The 22630-nt window shown below is 44.3% G+C and overlaps 1 protein-coding gene across 1 annotated transcript in view; it reads right to left on the bottom strand.

Moving 5' to 3' along the window:
* The window catches only part of LOC147667196 (myozenin-2-like), a gene marked incomplete at its 5' end in the record, with an annotated part of 111242 nt that extends 89200 nt beyond the window's left edge, over positions 1-22042 (bottom strand). Inside the window, 2 exons of the mRNA XM_086948859.1 lie at positions 18513-18693; positions 21913-22042. Coding sequence (XP_086804985.1) covers positions 18513-18693; positions 21913-22042 — 311 coding nt within the window. The remainder of the gene's footprint in view (positions 1-18512; positions 18694-21912) is intronic.
* Positions 22043-22630: the final 588 nt, after the last annotated feature.

Here is a 22630-nt window from a genome sequence, read left to right as displayed (position 1 = left end):
AGTTTTAATAGATCACCACAGTTGTTGGCCGGAGTTGAAATTTGTAAAGGTTCCCACAACTTTTTGTGTAATAGAATTTCTTGAATTTTTATTTGCATGGGAAGGTGTTCCAGACGCAATAGTCTCAGACAATGGCTGCCAATTTACTTCTTCAGAATTTCATGGGTATTAAATACACCAAAACCTCACTTTATCACCCTAGGAGTATTGGTCTCGTAGAGAGATTCAACAGAGAGATCTAGGACAACATACAGTTGTCTAAAGCCAGTAACCTAAATTGCAAAAATGAACTTAAAAATGTGTTGAGAGCCGTAGGTATCACCCCAAATTCTGATATAGAAGTTTCTCCTTTCATTTTACTAAGGGGCCGTCTTCCATCTTCTAAATTGTTAAGGAAGTGGATGGGTGAGTTTGGTTTACCTGTAGTTAAAATAAAAGAAGTAGAGAAGAAAAGAGTGGAAGCTCAAAACAAGTATGTTCAAAATAGTTCTAGAGAGCTTAATGTGAAGGTTGGTGATCGAGTTAGAAAGACCAAATTTATTGGCTGCAACCAGGAACAGAGGTCTACGAAGCACAACACAGGTGGTTCGCTAGAGACTGCACAAATTCATAGAGCGGAGCATCGTCTTTTATGCTAAAAATCACATTCCTGGCTAGCATCAATTACATACAAACTGACCAATCGTAGGGTGACATTTCAAACATATCGCATGACGACAATCCCACTTTCCGTTGTCCAGCCCACCAGAAATGACCAAGCAAAATCCAACATTCCTGTTCGAACGGGCCGGACGAACCCATCGTAAAGACCTCAACCCAAATCAATAATTAAGCCATAAAGGAAGGAACAGAAGCAGATGACAAGCAAGATAGAAGGGTGTGTGCATGTACCATAAACTCAGCAATGTCCTGCTCTTTGATCTCTATCTGACCAGCTGCTTAACAAGGAACTGGCTCAACGAGGTCAGCTTCGGGCAAGGGAATCAGTTCGTTATGGTCACATAGAAGTCAGCTAAGGTGTATGTGTTCCAAAGACCCGTTCGGCCGTAGTCATCGACCTATGTGAGGGCAGCCACACAAAATGGCTGCCATACACAAAATGGAACCCGAAGGTTCGAACGAAATCTATAAATACGTAGTGTTCCCATTGATCGGTTATGACGAAAACACTTGTACATACCGCACTCGTGATTTGCGGTCCGCTGACACCAAAATCGTCTATATCCAACGACTTTCATTGAACGGGTTCAGAATCTACGGAACCACAGAACCACAGGGTCAGGGCTGATTTGCATATGGCTCGGTCCAAACTGAGGTGGCATGGTGAGCAGAAGAACAATGGGTTGGAGTGCTACTTCGAGCTATTGTCAGTTGATAGACATATTGCAAGCAGCCTCCCGTCACTTTTTTTATGTTTCATGTACCGCCCTAAGTGACATGGGTATGCCCAGGCGTGGGTCCCATGCTCACTGTATCACTGGGAACAAGCTGTACCCGGCTAATGAGGCCATAACTAGGGATAAACCTGTCCTGGGTTGCTTGTGTTCTGGATCAGGGAGGGCATGACTTGGCAGTTCGGGCTGGACTGTTCCCATGAGGAACAGGTTCAAGGCTGATTTGCATATGGCTGGGTCCAAATTTAGGCGGCACAGTGAGCCAAAGGACACTGGGTTGGAGTGCTACCCTGAGCTATTGCCAGTGGTTAGACGTATTGCAAGTAGCCTGCCATCACTTTTTGTGTTATCATTAAAACTCTCAGTAATGTAAACTGATCTCTGGAGACATTGCATGCCGCTCGAAGGCTTGGATTACCGGCGGACTGTGTGACTGTCCAGGAGGCTGCAGTGGGGCTGCTATTTGGCTAAGAAGAGGGACTTGGACTTTCATCAACGGCGCAGCGGGACTGCGAGTCCCAGGTACCCCAGCGGCTGCAGAGATGCCGCACTTGGGACTCTTCCCGGCTGGCTGCGCCTCCCTCTCGCGTGCCTAAAACCGCGCCTCGCGGCCCCCGCTTCGCGGGAGCCGCTCGAAGGCTTGGATTACCGGCGGACTGTGTGACTGTCCAGGAGGCTGCAGTGAGGCTGCTATTTGGCTAAGAAGAGGGACTTGGACTTTCATCAACGGCGCAGCGGGACTGCGAGTCCCAGGTACCCCAGCGGCTGCTGAGACGCCGCACCTGGGACTCTTCCCGGCTGGCCACGCCTCCTAGCCCCAATCAATTACATCTTCAGTACCACATACGCGCATCGCGGGACGCGCGCGGGTGGTCGCCAGGCTAAGCCCGGGCAAAGGGCGGGCCGTTAGAGGCCGGAAGAGACCGGACCGGGCCATCCCTCTGACGTCCTGCCTCCCTTCTGGCTCTTTTCGTGCCTGTGTCTGATGAACCGAAGGCGCCCTTTATAATAATGGCCTCCAGAGAATCCAGAAGTAAGGCTGCCCATCAAGCTTCAGGTACTATGGAAAAATTTCTTCTTAAATCTAATCCTGTGGCCAAAAAAGGACTTTCTGTGCTAGAAGGACATTGTGAGGAGGGTACTGACAATTTGTCCATGGATTCCCTGGGTTCCTCAATCAATGCTAGTACACCCTTACTGCTTGATGCTACCCACTTGTCACTTATGGACAGCATTGACCAGACCATTGAGTCAGACCTACAACAACTGAGGACGCCTCTATCTTCAAATCGGGATGGAGACTCACTACGCTTGTCGGGGACTGTAGAGCCTTCCCCTAATCCCCTTCATGCAGCGCCTGTACCACAGGAGGTGGGCTCTGACGTAGTACACTTAATGAACCAGAGAAGTGGCATTGGGGATCATCCAACTAAAAGGAAGAGACCAAGGAAGCCCAATGGTGCTAAAAGGGTGAAAATTGATTAATCACGACCTCTCAAGGTGACACTGCAGACATTGCAACTCCATCTAGGGTTTCTCCAATTAGGAACAGGTCGGATCCAACCAACCCCCTACTCGCCTCATCGGTCCCCGTGTGTACTGGGCCATTCATCTTTGACAGGGCCTCTTCTTCTAAAACCACAGACTTGTTCATCAGCTCGCTAACGGACATTGTTAGAAATCTCTAAAATCCCGTGACCGTCAGGCTGGACTCTATAGAGACCAGACTGTCGGCCATAGAAAAATTCTGCATTGATAATAATGGCGTGGATCCTGGGTTGAGAACAAACTCAAGTGGGGCTCATAGGTCCAGTGCTGGGCCCAGTCACTTACCCCAGTCCTAAACATCCAGGCTCCAAATATTCAAACAGCTTATGTGAGGGTAATGTCCAATAATAGCTCTGTACCTGCCCCCCTTCAGTTGCTTCAGCTGGCCCTAGTCACCTGCCCCAAGTTTCAAACAGCCAGACTTCCAATCTCCCAACATCCCAGCTGAGGGCAGGGACTAATAATAGCTCTGAATCAGCCCCCTCATCGACTTCACTGGTGCCCCATGTACAGAGGCCACCGGTACCTGCCCCCAGAAGGTCAAAACAGCATGTTCAGGCACACCAACTCGGTCAGGATAGACCAGTCACTGGGCAGGCTGGCTGCCCTACTAGTCCCAACACAAGGCGTAGGGCAATCAACAAGCCCCCTGAGGCAGTAGCTTACACTGCTATTCTGGTGGGAGTACCAGAACTTAGCGGGGGCGCCACGGAATCGCAAGATTCCCTGCGCAATAAGGTGATTAGTTGGTTAAATATCCATAGACCTCTCCCACCATATCTAAAGGGAGCGGTTCTTATGGTAAGAAGGGTCCCATGGATTGGGTACACTCCCAAGAAATGTGTGGGGGACTGTATAATCGTAAGCTTCAAAAGTCCACAGGTCGCCCCATACATTTGTAACTGGCTCGGCAGTGCAACTAAAACAGCAGTTGATTTGGTGCCCCTTTCATTCTTCTATCCAAATGCACCCAACCTAGCTGTGAGGAGGGATGAGGGCTGGACCAGGGTGGGCTATGCAGTGGATGGCTCACGTTACAGGCCCAGGCACATTGAGTTTCCCACTTACGGTAATTTCATTCACCCAAATAGATACTCCTGCCTGGACCAGGTTGATTGACCACAAAAGGTTGCTGTCTTGCAGGTCGCCAAGGAAACTGATAACGGGAAGGAAAGTATGGGGGGGACGAGAGTTGTGAGTGAGACCAATGTCAGGGCATATGAATGCCATGGTAGGAGAAATATAGTACTTGGGAGCCCAAGTGATCTAGCAGTTATTCCATCAAAGGATCCAATGGGCACCAATTTGATAACAGCAGTGATGAGCGCTCTGTCCCTCGAACCAGCTGAGCCAGCTACCAGTGGAACCCCTGATCTGCCCTTAGCCATTGCATCAACCTTACCTGAACGGCCAGGGACCAGGGCAGGTACCCAATGTTTGAAGGTCCTTTCCTGGAATGTGGCGGGGATAGCAAATAAGGTGCATTCAACTGATTGGGACCTCCTGATACAGGGCAGTGATGTCTGCCTCTTCCAGGAGACGTGGGCGAGGGAATCCCTGAGCAGAATGGGCTATGAAATCTTCGAAATTCCGGCCAAGTGGATTGGGAAAGGGAGGCCTTCAGGGGGACTGGCAATCTGGGTAGCTACCCACATTGGATGTCAGGCGGAAAATATCCCTACGTTCTCGCAGGACTTCCAGTGTGTGCTGCTTAGATGGCCCGGTGCAATAACCCTGGCAATCATCAATGTATACTCGCGCCCAGTTCCCTTGGCCAGGGAATCATCAACGCTTGATGATTTATCGTCCTTTCTGGGTCAACTGTCTGGCGATTATAAGATAGTGATGGGTGGGGATTTCAACTGCCACTTTGAGCCCCTAGAAGGGTTAAAGGAGGGTGCTCTCACTACTGAGGATGATTTCTGGGGAGTCCCACCATGTTCATCGCCCCCACCTAAAAATTGGTCCCCAGCTTGCAGTACAGATCATGGCCCTTACCCTAAATTTTGGAATAAGGGCCTGCAACGGGCGTACCCCGTTGGATACCCCGTCACTGTGTACATTTAACAGGAAGGACCACGAGTCGAGAATAGATTACATCTTCCTAGACATTAGTACGTGGTCTAAAGTCCAGGATTTCAGGGTGGTGCCAAGAATAGACAGTGATCATAACGCTCTCCTACTGGAGATGCAACATCCTGCTCCTGAAGTAGGGTCTTCAACTCTCACTGATAGCGATGACCCTGGGAACTTGGTCCTCACTACAAATAGGCGTCGTGTAAAATGGGGGAAGTTGCTAAATACGGAAGGTAGTTTGGTTAAACTATATGAACGAGCACTCACACAGTTTAAAAAAGTGGATGACCTTATAAATTTCCAGAGACCCATAGATTACAACAAGCAACTAGCGCAAATTCATGCGGAACTGGTGAGTGGACTCGCTGAGGTCTTTTACCCATTGGTATCATCACGCCGAAAGAAGACCCGAACCCCGACCTGGTACAATAGTAGCTGCAAGAAGATCAAGTCCGACTTAGTTGCTACCATTAAAATCGGATCCAACAAGGGCAGGGTGCAAGAACTAAGAAGGGACTACAAAGCGGCAATGAAAATTGCAAGGGCTGAGTGGGATTGGGACCGCTGGCATGATCTATCTGATGCCCTAGATGCCAAAGACTCCAGGAAATTCTGGGCCCTGGTGAACACGGGAACAGGTGAACTTAAATCTGCAGTGGAGCCTAATATTGCTCCTGCTGTTCGGGAGGCTCACTTTGGGGGACTCTATCGGGATATTACCCTGCCATCCGGTGATGTGGAGCCTGTGGTCTCTGCTTCTTCGGAAGCGGCCTTAGAATTCACCCTTGGTGAGGTGGCGAGTGCTATTGAGAGATTGGCGAGGGGGAAGGCCCCTGGTTTAGATAGGTTACCTGGGGATCTCTTTAGACATCATCCCGAGATCTGGGGCCCGTACCTCCTCATCCTCTTTAACGCCATATTGGGAGGGATGGCGATCCCCTGTTCTTGGCTGGGGCAGAGATTGTACCTATATATAAGAAGGGCTCTCCTCTGCTCCCAGCCAATTACAGGCCGATCAGCCTTATAGATGCCCCCCAAAAGCTATTCGCCCGCCTCATCTTGAACAACCTGCTAGACTGGGTGGAGGCTAATGACATCCTGAGCCCCCTCCAGGCTGGCTTCAGGAAAAACACGTCCATCATGGACCACATATTCCGCCTCGTCCTGCTCTACTGGAAGACGGTGAGGATAGAGGGGGGAAGGCTGGACATGGTGTTCGTGGACCTGAGGTCAGCCTTTGACCTGGTCCCTCGTAAGAAACTGTGGGAGGTCCTGTTAAAGCTGGGGGTACCTGTCCAGATCCTAAACATCATAATTAGGTTACACGATAATAACTATGCGCAGGTTAGGTGTGGGAGGGACGGTAGCCTCTCACCTAGTTTCCCTGTCCGCAGAGGGGTGAGGCAGGGTTGCGTATTGGCGCCGACCCTGTTTTGCCTCTTTATCAATAATGTCATATCCCACCTGGAAAATGTTAAAGACAATGATGCCCCACGTCTGGCAGGCAGGAGGGTGCCGGCAATCATGTTTGCCGACGACACCCTCCTGCTTTCCAAGTCCCCGATGGGAATTCAGAGGATTTTGGATGGATTTGGTCTCTTCTGTAAACAACATGGTCTAGAGATCAATACAGAGAAGACCAAATTCATGATATTCAATCCACCAAAAAAAGCCAGACCTAACCCCATTCTGGGTACCGCCAGCCTTAAAAGGGTAAAAACTTTCATGTATCTGGGAGTAACATTACAGGAAAATCTATCATGGGACCCCCAGATAGCAAGATCACGTCTAAAATTATCCCAGCTGTCGGGTGCAATCTTGAAGGTGGTCAACACCTCTTCCTATAAGCCTATCAGCCCGGCGCTCGAAATGTATCAAACCCAAGCCAAGGCAGCCGCAACCTATGGGAGCGAACTATGGGGGTATAAAGCGGGCCAAGAACTAGCCAGAGTGGAAAACAGCTTTTTAAGACGCCTCCTGGTTCTACCGCGAGGCTCACCGCTCTTGCCTCTGAGACTTGATATGGGTTTCCCTTCCATTGCAGAGGAGCTAGACTCAAAGCCGGTGAGGTTCTGGCACAGGCTTTGGTCCACCAGTGAACTTATTCACTATAGGCAGGACCTTATCCATGTCATGAACCTGAATCTAGGCGATAAAATTCCTTGGCTAGCTTTTGTGAAAAAAGAACTGTACTCCATGAACCTATCTGAGTTATGGGTGGATCCCGAACAAGGTTGCAGAAGGGTTCCTCGCAAAAGATTGGTCCAAATCTGTAAAGACTATAGATTAGCACTCCTGCTGAATGCACACAATAGCGGCACCCTCACAGACCGATTTTTGGAATCCAAAAATTCTTATGTTTTTGAACCTTTTATGGATTTTATTTATCCCATTCTTGTGAGGAAACTGTACGTACAATGGAGGCTAGGCACTTTGCCCATAAGAACATTCACTTCTAAATGGTTAATGGGCAACGACAAAATGTGTCCAAGCTGCAACACTTACGAGGAGGATGAATTTCACATCATGTTTGTCTGCCCTGCCTACATTAAAGACAGGAAATATTGGCTAGCGCCTCTCTGTAGAAATTTGGGGTTCAGCAATTATTTACAAGCACATAGACTAATGAAAACCAATACTCTTGCTCATATTGTGTTTGCAGTAGCCAAATTCCTAATGGCAGTTTGGTTGGTAAGGAAGAAGAAAATCCTCTGAATGTGTGATCACTGCTTGATCTGGTTTTACCTTCTGTGTTCTTTTAGCGAGGTGGGAAAATAATGCTTTTTTTTAGTGTATTAAATGTAAAAATTGTATGAATTGTATTATTTAACTAAACTGTATGTGTTTTATCTGCATCTTTTATGGTCTTAACGACCGAAATAAAGAATTTTTGGATTGGATTGGAATAACATGAATCGGGAATCACATGGATTTTGATGACAAACTTTATAAAAGTTGACCTTGTTTTGAGAAGTTTAATACAAAGAATATTGTGGGTGAAATGCAGTAAACTTCCTGCCAAGCACAGAGAACAGTAATTTTGGAAAGGAGCTTTTGAGAACAACACAAACATGTTCTACCCAAATAAAGTTTAAAGAGTGGTTTCACAATGGGAGGCCATCTTCAAGGAAGGGTGCAGCCACTAAGCAAACACCACCATCCTCAGCAGTAAAGTTGGAAGTCAGCAGAATGTGAGAAATGTCCCCTTTCCTCAACCCCTCATCCCTTACTATCAGATAACCCAAAACTAATATTCTGGACACACCAGGGTTGCTTGGCTGCATATCTTTGCTAAGAAGTTGGTACTGTCATTCTTTGAGTTTATTATTGCATGTATGTGTGTGGTACTCGTACAGCATGAAAGGCGGCAGGGCGCTGCACTGGGTCAAAGCAAAGATACTTTAAGTGAGTGGTTGGATGGATAACAGGGGTGTTGGAGGGTGGGAGTAGAATGTTATTTCCTCCTTGTGTAGTGTTCTTTGCAGGAAATGTTTCTTTAGCTCTATTCCAAACTACAGCAGGGTTGGAGTAGTCCTGATGTTTCAACATTTCTTTATCAAACTTATTTACAGCTTAAGTTGTGAAAATATTGGATAGATGTCAAGTAAAATATTCCTTTGTTTTGCAAGACAGGGGATGTGGTTTCCATTCTTGATCTCTGCTGTACAAATATTTGAATCAAGGTTTTGCCGCTTTCACATGAGCTGGTACTAAGAAGACCTCGTTTTAATTCAAGTAGTATATGGGAAAGAGGGGTGTCTTTTCCATTAAATATTTTGTTCCATCTTTCATCATTGATTTGATAGGCACTATTCTTTCTTTGAAAGGTCGGGCCTTTGAGACAGATTTTGCAGTTTTACCAGACTACTGTTTTCCATAAAAAAATACATTAATATAAATAAAAAATAATCATTGCACCAGCATGCCAAGACCAGACCTATTAGGTTTGCCAATGCTTGTCTGAAAGCGCCACGATTCTACGATGTGCAGTGCGAGGGCTGGGCAAGACTGCGCGTGCTGTTTACAGCATTATCGAATTTGCCAGAAACACATTTTTAGCCACGCACATTCCTGAGGGGTGGGCGTCGCGGGTGGATGTGAGTCATGCCAGGAATTAATGAAAGTTGCATTTACTCCGCCTTTGTGAATGCATGTGCTACAGTCCAGTCGTTATATAAGAACAATTGCAACCTTTATTTCCAACTTTACATGATTTTTGGAAGGCCGCTTTGTTTATGGGGGAAGGACTGGTGTAGCCTGGGGCATGTGCAAAATATCTGCATCGTTCAAACATTTATTTCCTTTAAATACTTTTTAACAGAGGATATTATAAGTGCGCGTGGTGGAAAAATCCAAGAAGGAACACGACTCACATCTTCATGCCATAGAAATAAGCCATGGAATTGAGCTGGTCAGACCGCTTTCCTTCCAACTGCCATTGCTGCAACAGTAAAGCCTGCCTTCCATCAATTCTTCTGCAGGTTTCGTCATAGGCCTCAGATTCATAAGGAAGTCTTTAGGATGCAAGGAATGTCCTACTGGCAGCCAGGGCGTTAAATGGGCCGGGTCTTGCCGGTGCTGACCATAGCAGGAGCTCAGACGGGTCCCAATTTGGCTCTCCATTGTTGTCCACACCCTCAGGGTTAAAAAAAACAACTTTGCAGCAATACCACCCTTTCCTACCAGTGATTTAACTTCGAAAAGACTCGTTATAGTTCTTTCAGTCTCATCATTTCAGAACTGAAGCTTTTTCAATATTATATACAACAAAGGCATAGCTGTTGCTTATTTATCTTATGCAACTAACACTGATTGATAAAGCCAATAGTACTGGCTTGTTGTAGGTTTAATGTTACTTGTAATATTTATCTGGATGCAATGACAAAGCAGCAAATTTACCAGTAGGGCGGCACACTATATCTAAGCACAGATTTTTAGCTTAAGTGTTCTCAAGCCTTAGCTGCCAAGGTTTCAAATTGCTTATGTGTGACATTTTCATAATTTCACTGTAATTATGAGTGACATTCAATGACTATGAGTGACATTTTCTTGCAATCAAAAATTAAGCTATGAAGAAAAAGGAAACCTGAATTTCAGAAATTACACCAATTTGAGGAACAAAAAAACTCTAATACGATCTTACAACTGCTTGAAAGCACCAGAAACCAAGGCCGCCATGTGCTTTCTCCTGCACCACTACATTTACAAGTATGTTTGTGGCAATTACTTCTCCACAACTGGGAAGAAACATGAAACTGGAAAGCTAGCACCAAAAGAGAAGAGGATGGAAGTACACTCCTAGAATGCAATATGAACTGTAGCTCACAAACTAGACTAGAAATGTGCTTACATATTTATAGTTTTTGTAAGATCCATTTTATGCAAGTTATCTATCTAGCATATTGTGCAAATTAAGACAAAATTATTGTCCACTGTATTGTAAATACATTCCGAGGGGAGGAAAGTATCGAGCAAGGGCATGTCGGGTCAGGATAAAGGAGTGGGTTGACTGGGCAACTTTGTCAATGGCTTGGACAGTGTACTGAGGGCTGGGGTAGGAGCAGTGGCAGAAGAGGGGGTTAGCGTGGGCAGCAGTATAAGAGATGGAGTCTGATCAGGAAGAGCCAGGGTCACCGCTCATCCATCAGCTGCCACCGACCCTTTCACAGGCAGTTCTCATGACAGGCAGCGAGCCACTGGGGGCGTGTGGCAGAGCACTCAGCACACCAAGTGCTTCCAGAGCAAGACTGCCCGACAGGGACCGGGGTTGGCAGTGCCAGTGTGGGCGGAGGGAGGAGTCGCGTGGCAGGGGACGTGAATAATGATCTTTCACGATGAACAGTTCTGTGTCTCTATCTGCGGGTTTCCCTACAGGCCAGTCTGAAACATGCAGCATAAGAATCATTTAAAAAACGCAAAGGCGCTTCAGAACTACTGTCATTCACACTCACATTCGGGAGCCCAATATGAAATCACTGCCACCCATCTTTTTAAAACAAATACATTGGCAGTCAATTTATATGCATGAAGTTGCGGATTATCTTGCCCAAAGAGCACTGAGGAGAGTGCAAAGCCAATGTGGCGACGGTCAGATCTTCGCATTACCAAATTAACACACACTGTACACACTTGGCTGGCTCCAGCACTCACTTGCGAGTCCCCGAGCCACTGCAATGGGTGTACCGCGATGGTGCGACGGCCGCCTCCTCAGTCCGGTCCTGGCCTCCGCAGCGTAACTCCCTCTGCAATTTGCGGTGGGGTGACGGTCATCATTTAACATTTACTGCAACCATGATGTTGCTTGCAGTGCTGCCATGATGTGCTCCAATCACACAGTAGCCTCCCACAAACAACTGCAGAACTAGCAGGACTCAGGTCAGTTGACGTCCCAGTTGCGCGCCTAAAGAAGTCTCTGTCTATATCACACGCATGTCAGTCAGAGCAGCTCCGCGGCAGGAAACCCCTGCTACATGGATACATTGTAGCAGCCAGCTGAGCCCCAAGCGTGCGGGAGTAGCGCACCCATGACACAGAGCGCTGCCAGAAACTCCAGCTTTATTTTCACATAGTGGGCAGCGCGAACATAGTAAGCAGCACGAACGGCTTGACAGTAGGCGTTATAAGTCTGTAATGCGTGACAATGCATTTCAGTGCGGTGATGCGGAGCAGTACACTGAAATGCGTTAGTGTCCCATCTGAAGCGTGATTCTTGGCTGCTGTGCTTAAGCTACTCCATTAATTACATTGGCCACACCCCTTTGAGAGTCCCCCCCCCCACAGTTTTTTCATCCCATATGAATCCCTGCTGGCAGCTCTTTAACTTTTTTGGGGGAGTATTGTTTAGCGCCAACTTAATCTGAAGGTATCAGAGCCCTTTACATTAGCACCAGTTGCAATACAGAGAGACACATTAATTTTGTTAGCCACAAGGACGTTAAGCGATTTGCCCAGAATCACAGGATGTTGAGCATCCCTGCCGCAGCCTGAACTCGGTTCCCCAGCTTCGAGGTCGACCGCTCTAGCCATTAGGGCTCCTGAGGTAGCAAGAAGTTAGTATATATTCACTAATTCTGCCGCATTGTGTTCATATCACTGTTCAGAATCTATCTGAGCCGACCCAAGTCTCTTTCATACGGACCGTATCTTTTTGCTAGTTGCTTTCTTATTCATTTAATCTTTCTGCATGTGACCCAAGTTGACTTATGTTCATGCAGAGATTCTGTACTTTGAAGCAATGCATATAAGCTTTTGTAACAATTTTATCTAGAACCCTTACTGTGGGCATTAACTGACACAGACCTTAAGTAAGGCTTGTTTCCTTATTTCCCTTTAAATCACTGGGAATCTCATTTCACTCCAGGGCATACTACCATACTGCCAAGACTACCATTATGCCAGAGGTCACCAACATTCTATCATCGATGGACAATATGAAGAATTGCCAAGATTCGATAAGAACCAGTATTTGCATGAGGTTGGCCAGAGCTTAATTTGTAAAAAATTAAGTGCCAGGGCCCTCGTCAGGAGGAAACAACTACTAAACATCACAGCCTACCAGTGTAACAATTCAGACAATTTGAGGCCCGACGCTATAAGATTGGCTTAGACTGCAAGTATTAATCAATTTTAATGTATATTAAACTAATAAACAACTGTTGTGTTAATCTCTAATTTAGACAAACAGTGCCACCATGTGGCAGACTGTCATAAGGACTGGTGTTGACAATTAAGTGCTGGTGCCAAAAAGAGGAAACAACCAGCTCAAATTAAGCCCTGAGGTTGGTACTATCATACAATGGATACCACATTAAGTCAGAAATTACCACCATTATGCTAGGGCGAGTATGATGCCATATACATAATGCACAATCTGCCAAAAATAACCATATGTCAAGAATGATTCACATTCTGTCAGGATCACCATTATGCCAGAGATCAGGAAGGAAGGGCAACAGGCTGTTCTGATGCAGATATCTGGAGCTGGGGGACAGGTGGGTCATAGTAACTCTCAAGAGGGAGGTTGGTGTCAGTGGTGCCAGTGGATGAATCCTCAGCTCCTCAGCTCTGCTGGGAGATTCCCAAATGGCCAAAGGATTCATATTTTCTTTTTAGTCCCCATGCTAGTGGGGTGTCTTTTTTGGCCCCTTGATGTTCAGGGAAGGTTTATATTGAAAGATGTGAGAGGAGATGTGAAAGTCTCCTCTGCTTCAGACATCCAGAACCTCAAACACTGCTTGCACATCATCCAGCCCCCGGATGTCCGGAGCCTAGCTGAAGCTCAGCCCAAACAAAACATAACTTCTATAATTTGCCAAGAGCAACAAACAAAATACAGTGCAAACCTGGCTCAATGACAAGAACTCTGATTGTTTCAAACACCAACTCTCGCCAAATGCCAAATCACTTTAATTCACGTGAATACCAACCTCTACTCAAGGAACACATTACCAAAAAAACAAAGATGGCCTGGTACCAGCTCTCTCTTCTAGAGAAAGTCAAACTTCCAGCAAGCGATTTCAAAACTGCTGTTCAAGCCCTTTTACTCTCGCATTTGGATGTTGGTGATGCCCTACTCTATGGTCTACACAATTCCACACTGGCACCCTTAGGTGTATGCTACACGCTGCAGCATGCTTCATCCAGGGCCGGAAGAAATATGACCACATCGCTCCCACTCTCATAGAACCCCATTGTCCGTAATACAGCTTTCTCTCCTAATACTCAACAACTTTAAGATTGCCTTTGACCATGTCCAGCACTCCGTTTTTACCAAATGCATACATACATACAGATATTTCTTGCATGGCAATGGTTCACTATTTTATATGCAGGGGTATTGAACAGCTTGCCAACAGACCTTTCCAGGATATCACCAATAGAATGCCTTTTAGTCACATCGTTAAATGTCAGACCTTAAAAGGCCACTTCTGCTATGACTAATCCTGAGCTTATGATAGCTACTGTGCCTGTTAATGTTGGCATATATCCTGACCTCTCCTCTTGGCTAGGAAGGCATTATAGAGATTCACTCTGGCATGCCAGCCCCAGAGGTAAGTGAGTGTGTGGATTTAGGCAGAAGTGACACATCAGGCTAAAGTGATATTTAGACAGCTTTTCTAAGGAGGCCCTTCTGTGGCTGCATTTTCTTAGTGAAATCTGGTACTTTCTTTTATCTTAACAGAAGTAGTGTATTAAAACTCTTGACTTGAGTGTAATAAACATTTGAAATGAAATTCCTATTAGAATGAACTGGATAACCATGAATCTGTTACAGGTAAGTTGAAATTGTGATGACTCTTATAATATCTGGGTCAAACCTGAAAGGGAGATAAAGTTGTACCAGTGATAAATGGATTATCAGATGGGGTGCCTGTTCGTAGATATATAATAAATACGTTATTAAACACCCAGGCCCAGAGTTAGATTATTTTTTTTACTGAACTGCTATGCTTTTTTTCTGAGAGTTTATGAACGTCTCTGTCCAGTCATCATTATCAGCACAATGACAGAGTGGAGAAACTATACTTGCTTCAAACTATATATTATGCTGTAGATGTTGTAGAAAACATATAGTGGTGTTATATGATACACATTCATAATTCTTTCCTCTCTGATATTCAGTTAGTTGTCACTGAATATTATTCTTTCAGTCTGAGCTCAGGTCTCTCCTTCTCACTTATATCCGAAAGTTCCCCACCCTCCTCCTGTTGGCAGTGCCCACCACCATCTCACATGCTTACAGTACATTCTGGGACATCACAAGGATAGCGCTTAGGTGGGAAGTAGCGCTATGACAGCACTGGTTATAGGCAGTGTTCCAGTCCAATATTGCTGTGCTCCTCCTTAAATCTCATATGCTAATTTTGGAACATCATGCACCCTCATCTCAAACTGCTGTCTTCAACATTGGGTCAATTTATAACAGTGTTAAACATTCCAGTACTGAAGTTTTTATTCTTTCAGGTTCTTCATGTTTACTGATATCCTTTTGATCTTTGAAAAGTGAAGCTTGGTATATACATAATCACCATGAGCGACTATGGCAGATTTATTGTTTCGGTAGCTATCGGCACTGGCCTATACAGCGAGAAGGGATCGGACTGCACATCACTCACTCCTCAATCACTGGTAGAACTGTCTCCCATAATAGTTGGGCCTTTTCAAATCTCTGCAAAGTCAGTGTTTTTTTATTGGACCCTTGAGTAAAGCAGGTAGTAGAGCTGGCAGTCCTGAAGTCCACCAAATGAGCAATGCAGCCACCTAGTATGTAGTTTGCTCTTTATTGGATATCTGAGGCTGGCTGATCAGTGCTTTCGCCCACCAAACACATGAAAATGCCACATCACACCTGTTCATACAATTCTATTACTTCCGTAACAAAGGCCTATGCATCAACCATTGACCGTCTCTGTTCCTCAATCTCTGCTGCTGAACCTCATGTGACTCTTTGCCACCTTCTGTTGCTGCTTCTGACCGGCATTCTCAAGGTTCTCTGTGTGGTATTTGGCTTTTCATGCCCAAATTGATTTCAAAAGGGGGTGGTGATGGACGGAGCATCTGAATCAATCAAACACTCACACCCAGTCAAACGATCTGGGTTTAATCCACCACCGTTCTTTAGCCCACTCTGCCACCCCAGTTCAGACATGGCTAGGCAGTCCTCGGAAGCTTGTTTCCGGTCCAGGGAAGACATGGCTTGGCAGTTCGGGCTGGACTGTTCCCATGAGGCACAGGATCAGATTGATTTGCATATAGCCATGTCTGAACTGGGGCGGCACAGTGGGCTAACGAACGGTGATGGATTAAACCCAGATCTTTTGACTGGGTGTGAGTGTTTGATTGATTCAGATGCTCGGTCCATCACCACCCCCTTTTGTACCAAATTAATTTCAGGCTTTATTTTCACTATCTATGTTTAGTATAGCACAGATGGCTATGCCTCCTTGCTCAAGTCCACCTTAAAACATATCCATCCTAAAGCAGACTTTGATGGGATTTCGCCTGTAAGAGGATGCCAGGATGAAGACGAATATTCTTTCATGACATGCGACATTGGTCACTATAACATGGGATTGTAAGTGAGGCCCGAACTGAAGACTTGCTCTGTGATCATCATGTGCCACACTTACTTCTCCTTGCCCTATTAAGTTATCACCATCTCACTACTACCCTTCATGATGCTCAGTGTCTTCATGTACCATATCATACGATGTGAGACTTGTCCTTCAGGATGATAGCTAAGAAGGGCTTTTTTATGGCTGTAAGCAAAGAGACATTTTTTGGTGTCCCTTAACTATCTCGCCCCTGTAATGTTTGTTGCTGTCTGCAAATACATTACTATCCACTGTTTCGGACAACTGCAAAAGAGTGTTATCCCTCAGCAAGCACCTTGGGCATTGCCTCCCCTAAAACCTCACCTAGAAACTCATGATTAAGGCTTCCAATTTTCAGTTTTGACTGATTTTTACAGATAAATACAGACAGAAAATAATCTATTTCCTGTTTGTATATATATTTAATAGTGGAAAAATACAGAAAACTGTGCTTCTCATGAGTGACTCTCCTTGTCCTTCATGAATGCTAGACCAGCTGCTAAGCAGATAGACACCATGGGGCATATGAAAAAATATGGGATTCCCTTAAACACAGGCATATGTTAACATACATGTGTATATGATCCTTCCCCTGATCAAATGCTTTGCTTGCATTCTCATTACAGCACTTGCAAATGGAAGAAGTTTGTTATTAATTTCTATGTAAAAATCAGGGTATTAACATCAAGTTGGTTGTTTTTCTTTTTCTTCCTCTTCTCATATAATCATCATCATCATCACGGAAACAATGAGAGAAGGTCCACTGTGCGTATGATCAGCAGCACTGTTCGTTGAAGTAACCAGTAAACTGAAGAGCAAAAAGGAAATGTAGCAGACGACCGCCCCCCTTCTTCTCTGAACTTGCACTCTTCCAAACACATCCCACCAACCACACACACTCTGCATTCCCATTCCACCCACATTCTAGGCCCTCATGTGCATACCACATTCAGCCTCATCATGACCATCATTAAATCAATCAAGCAGGGAATTGTAAGCGCGCTACTCACCCGTGAGGGTCTCAAGGCGCTTTTATTAAACCTAAGCTGAGGCGTGCAGTACATGGAGAGTAAACACACCAACTGACTGGAATGTTTCAAACCATTTTGAACAGTGTGTAAGCAAGTACTCCCTTGACTTGTCTGCTTGGCTTATTTTCTCAAAAACGTACCTTGAGGGAGCGAATACAAGTCAATTAGAACATTAACCTGTCAAATAAACATTTTGTTTTATGCTTTGTTTATCAGCTGTACTGCGGCTGCTCATACCACTTCATGCCACTTCTGGGCATGCGGGATGTGGCCTTGCAAGGAATCTTTGGAGGATAACATTCATGATGACCTTTCATTCAGGGCTTAGCTGGGTTTTAGGTCAGGCTACAGAAACCTTTAGCTGTTGCCAGACCTTCTCTTACCATTTCTTTAAAATATGCAGAGGTTGGTGGTGTATGATTCTCCCCTTATGGAGTGCTCGCATTTCAATGAAAGAGGGACTATGTTACATCTTGGAAGAACAACTGACCTTCATACTTTGTCGCATTCAGCTCTTTATCTGATGCATTCAATACCACCACCACCATCAATACAAACACCACGAGTAAAAATGTTACTAAAACCACCTGCAATACACAGCCATCACTAATATAATTATTACTCATACTACCAGCAATACCACCTTCACCAATATCCCCAATACAAATACCCCCACCAATAATATCACCACCTATGAAACACCACCATCAGTACCACCAATACTACACCACCAGCAACATCAAACCCACCATCATGGCTACCCCCAATACCACCAACATGAATACCACCATCTCCACCAATAGCTTTCTGCCAACAATATCACCACAAGCAATATCATCACCACAACCACCACCATCATCACTTCAACCACTACGAAGCATTGGAAAAGCCATTAGGTCTGGCTATAATGTGCTACTGTACTAAAATATATTTCTTCAGCCTGCGCTGTATGTGCTGCCATGTGAAAGCCAGGCGTATTGGCATTGCCAATGCTTGTTTACCTGTATTGTCTTCCTGCAGTAGTTTGACTGCTTCCTGTGTTGAAACAGTGGAGCACATGGAGGCATTTCAAATTGCCCACATTCCCAAAACACATCAGTACTTGAAGGGAAATTGTGATTTAATCCCTATTTCTTGGACTGTTTCCCATACATATTATTTTAATAGTTAAACTGATTGTCCTTTATAGGCACTTCAAATGTTCCAATCACTATGGACCTTATCGCTTATTTGCCCAATTAAATCTGAACATATAAATAACTATATGCCATACATACGTAATGTTTTATCAAGGAAAAGGGATTACCTGTTATAATTTTTGTAGTCAGCCAAAATACATACTTAATGTTTTATCAAGAAAAAGAGATTACCTGTTAAAACTTTTGTAGTCGGCCAAAAGCATCTGCTCAGGAGTAGGCAGCTTAGGGTACAACGCCGCCAGCAGCTCAGGATCATCGCCTATAGCCTCTTGCCAGGGTGACTGGTAGTACTTTGGGACAGAGGTTGTGTTGAATTTCTCAGGAGGAATTTCCTTGAGTGGACCCGAATATCCTGCAAGATTAAAAAACAGTAAATACCTGAGTCCTTAGGTGGAGAATCCAACCACGACCTTCTATTGTGGAAATTATGGGCATTTTTACATAACATTCTTTGGACAGGAATTGGACGTGCTGGCTTGCATCAGTTACCTTCTGAAAACAGGACGTAGTTCGATACTAAGTCATGGTGGTTGAACAGTGCAATCAATGCACTGCTGTCTGTTGAATCCGGACTGCCCTGCAGAGGCTACTGTTTTCCGCACTCACTTATTAACACATTTTGCGTGACAGTAAGTTCCAGCGGCTTGCCGGACCATTCATTTCCTTGCTATGTGGGAATTTACACATATCCTAACTGGAGAGTTATTAAAACTAGCTAGAATGCTACTTGTCCATGTACCAGTTGGTATACATCAGTGCTTAATTTGAGCCTGTGGTTTCCGGTGCTTGGCACCGCCACTTAATTGTCAACACTGGCCCTTGTGACAGTTTGCCTCGAGGTGGTGCTGTCTGGCAAATTTTGAGATGACCACAACAACAGGTAATTATTCATTCAATGTACATTAAACATGACTATTAACTTGTTGTATCGTTATTTTGTGTTTCTTTCAATAAAATATATATATTTTTAAATGACAATTACCTGCCGCTCAAGCCCTTCTTATAGCTTTGGAAGCCTCAAATAGGACTGGTTTGAATACACTCTCTGAGCAATTCTTCTTTTGGGAAACCTTGTTTTTTCTATTTTACCTTTGTTCAAAGATCTTTGTGAAATAAGTCATACTGTATGGACATTTTCAATGCAGTTTGGAGAACTAGATCTCCTTCAAGTACAGTCCTTAAATTAAATGGTCAATAAATTAGCTTAGAAATTGGCAACGAAACAAGAAGGCAAAGCACCTTCATATATGGCAGTTTACACAGAAGAAAAAATAATTTCACTCAAAGCATTCAATGCTACCACAAACGTAGCCAATAAAATATGAAATGTTTAAAGGATTACCTCCATAACAATAATCCCATCAGGCACACACCATTCTACCAGTGCTATGAGAGTCCTTTCCCTCAAGACTTTAAGACAGCATCATCTTTGCGAATATGTAAATTTTGAGCCAAAGCTGGACTTACATTTCAATTTTTTTATCATGTATCTTACTTAACCTAGAATCTGCATTGCTTAAATATCATTGTATTACCTTAAAGACAGCCCTCTGCTACAGTATTTCTTATATGTTCAACAAACATAATATCGAAAAACTGGCAATTTGAAGCATATGAAAATACTTTTTGATTATTCTTCCACTGTCTGAAAGAGCCATAGCGAGTGAGGTGTATGCATAATGTTTTATAGAAAGTAACCTTTTTTACATGAATGAACTTTTATTGAACTTATTATTGATTTTTTTTAGTGGACATCATTCTTTTACACGTGAACGTATATTGTGCTTATTGTCGATTTACTTAGTGGGAATCGATCTTTTTCATGGTCAATGGTAAATTTAGGCCAGATATGCAACTTATAATAAAACATTTCATCTTATATGTAGCGTTCTGACCCTGTACTTTTGGTCAATCTTACATTACTGATTTCCGAATTCATAAGTGAAACATTTAAAAGTAAAACATCAGGTTTTCTGTTGCATTGAAGTCTTTTGGAACCAATTTATGTAATACATTTTCATCTTTACAGTTAAATTATTTTTGATTTTCAGTTTCCTTTAAGCCTCTTGAAGCCAATGTATTTAACATGTTAAATCCAAAAAGTCTCTTTTTCAATTTAACAGTAAACTTACATCTTGTATCATTTAAGACTTTTGGAGTCAATGGGGGATACTTACAATGAAATGGCGCAGCGTACCGCTGCAAGCAAATCGGCTGCGCTGAGCTAGGTCATTTAAAAACACAAGAATAGAAAAATATGGTGCACCCCTGTGCTTTCCTCTGTGCCAGTGCTAAAACAGCTGCTTAGCGCCAGCACAGGCACCCTAGCACTATGGTGAAAGGGGGGTGCCCTCGTTGGAGGGATGATTGTTCATGTGCAGGAAGGGACACCTGCATTAATGGTGGTTTGTTCCTTCTATGTGTGCTGCCGAAAGCAGCACACATAGAAAGTGCAAAACACGAGAAAAACAATTATTTCTCCTCAATGCACCACAATATTGCCTCCTTTTGAAAGGCAATAATTTTCAGAGCCACCTAAGATTTACAGATCCTTGTAAATCTGGGACAGTGTCAAAAAGCAATGGGTATGGCAGTGGGTTGCTGTTGCTGCTCTCTCCACTCTCTCTCCGCTTGGCCACGCAACCTTCTTGTTGGCTGATGTGGGACGAATACAAATTAAAGGGTATGGCAGCATCGGCGACAAAAAGGGAACGAGCTGGTGGTGCTTTCCCTCCGTAAGGGGGAGGGTAAAAGCAATCCGGAAGATGCCTGTAGGTGATCCTCATAAACGGAGCTTGCATCTGGGGATTCCGGTCATTTTCCACCCAGATTTAACTCCGTCAGTGATCCTGGGACATCACGGCATGGGCCGCACCTGCACAATTGCCCCGGTACTCATTGGGGCCAAGCACGGGACTAGGATGGCTACTTCTGTGGCCCAATGTTGCCTCTGGCTACCATAGCAAACCTGGAATAATCTTTTTCATGTATTTAAAGGTGGCAACTATGAGAGCCTTACTTAAGGGTGGAGCCCAGCCATTTACATTAGGGCTATGACAAGAATAGGGAAGAGGGGGGTGCTCATTTGTTGCAACTCTGATTGGATCGTGAATGTTGTTCTTATTCTTATTGCGATATCTGTATTTCAAGCCTTACTTGTTCCCTGCTATGGTACTGACAGTTTCGAAATGTTGTCTCCATATTCTTATGCCTTTTAAATGTTCACAATGAGGATGGTACCATTGTTGCGTTTTTGCGTTCCTCAAAATTGCCTGTGTTGCTTACCAGTAGCTAACACACAAACACACTTTATAGCGAATATGTAGAAACTACAGTGAGTGCTGGTATCAAGGTTGTAGTTTGTGGGCAACTGAGAAAACCTCAAAAGATGTTATTGTGACCCGGCCAAAAGAGGCAGAGATATTCTTTAATTATAATATTTTGACGATGAATGTGGCTACAAAATATCACACATTCTTCACACATCAGATGTCTCAAGTACCACCATGCATCGTCAGATTGATATCTGTGGCAGTCATTCAACAGCTCCTTGTGTATTGACGAGCCTTACCAGGCGCAATGTTGTGTGGATTAGCTGGACTCCGATGATCAGGTGTGTTAGGAGGTGTCAGGGGTGCCTGTTGCTGGCCAGCTTCTAGAAATGCATTTGCCATTGTTCCATCCTGTGTGCCTCCAATATTCTATGTAGAGAAAACAAGACATGAATGGAGTATTCACATTTGAGAAAACAGAAGATATAAATCAAGTCAATTTTTACACTTGAATATTAGTGCCATAAGTACAATAGGCCTGGCTTGCACTTCTATAAGAAGCCTCTTACTAGGAAATATTTATGTTTACTACTCTCTCAGTCCATCAAGATAGGGCCAGGGCTCCATAAGAGAAGCCTCTATCGACTTAGAATAGTACCTGCTACCAATGGAGCTGTAGGCGATGAAGGAATGCGATGTTGACTATGGGGTTGCACTATGTGTGTATGGTGGAGTGCTGCAAGGCTGGGTAAGAGCTTTGTTTTCCTTCTGTGGATGGCCCCTTTAAAATAACCAGCCATCATCCTATCTAGCACAGGCTCTGGATTTAGATATGTGTAGATTATCAGTCATGAGATTACTCTAACTGGAAATTAAATCAGCTCTAAAATCTCACAATATATAACAGTCAATTTGGTTCAGATGAAGTCTTCTTTAGGATAACGTTTTTTTCTTCTGAAATAGGACTGATGGGGAAATATGAACCAGCAATTTGTTAAACCAGGTACTCTTGGGAGC

Source organism: Lissotriton vulgaris, unplaced genomic scaffold (assembly GCF_964263255.1).
Source record: "Lissotriton vulgaris unplaced genomic scaffold, aLisVul1.2 SCAFFOLD_2175, whole genome shotgun sequence".
Classification (NCBI taxonomy): Eukaryota; Metazoa; Chordata; class Amphibia; order Caudata; family Salamandridae; genus Lissotriton; species Lissotriton vulgaris.
The sequence above is the reverse complement of the archived record's forward strand: the minus strand, read 5'-3'. Positions and strand labels throughout refer to the sequence as shown.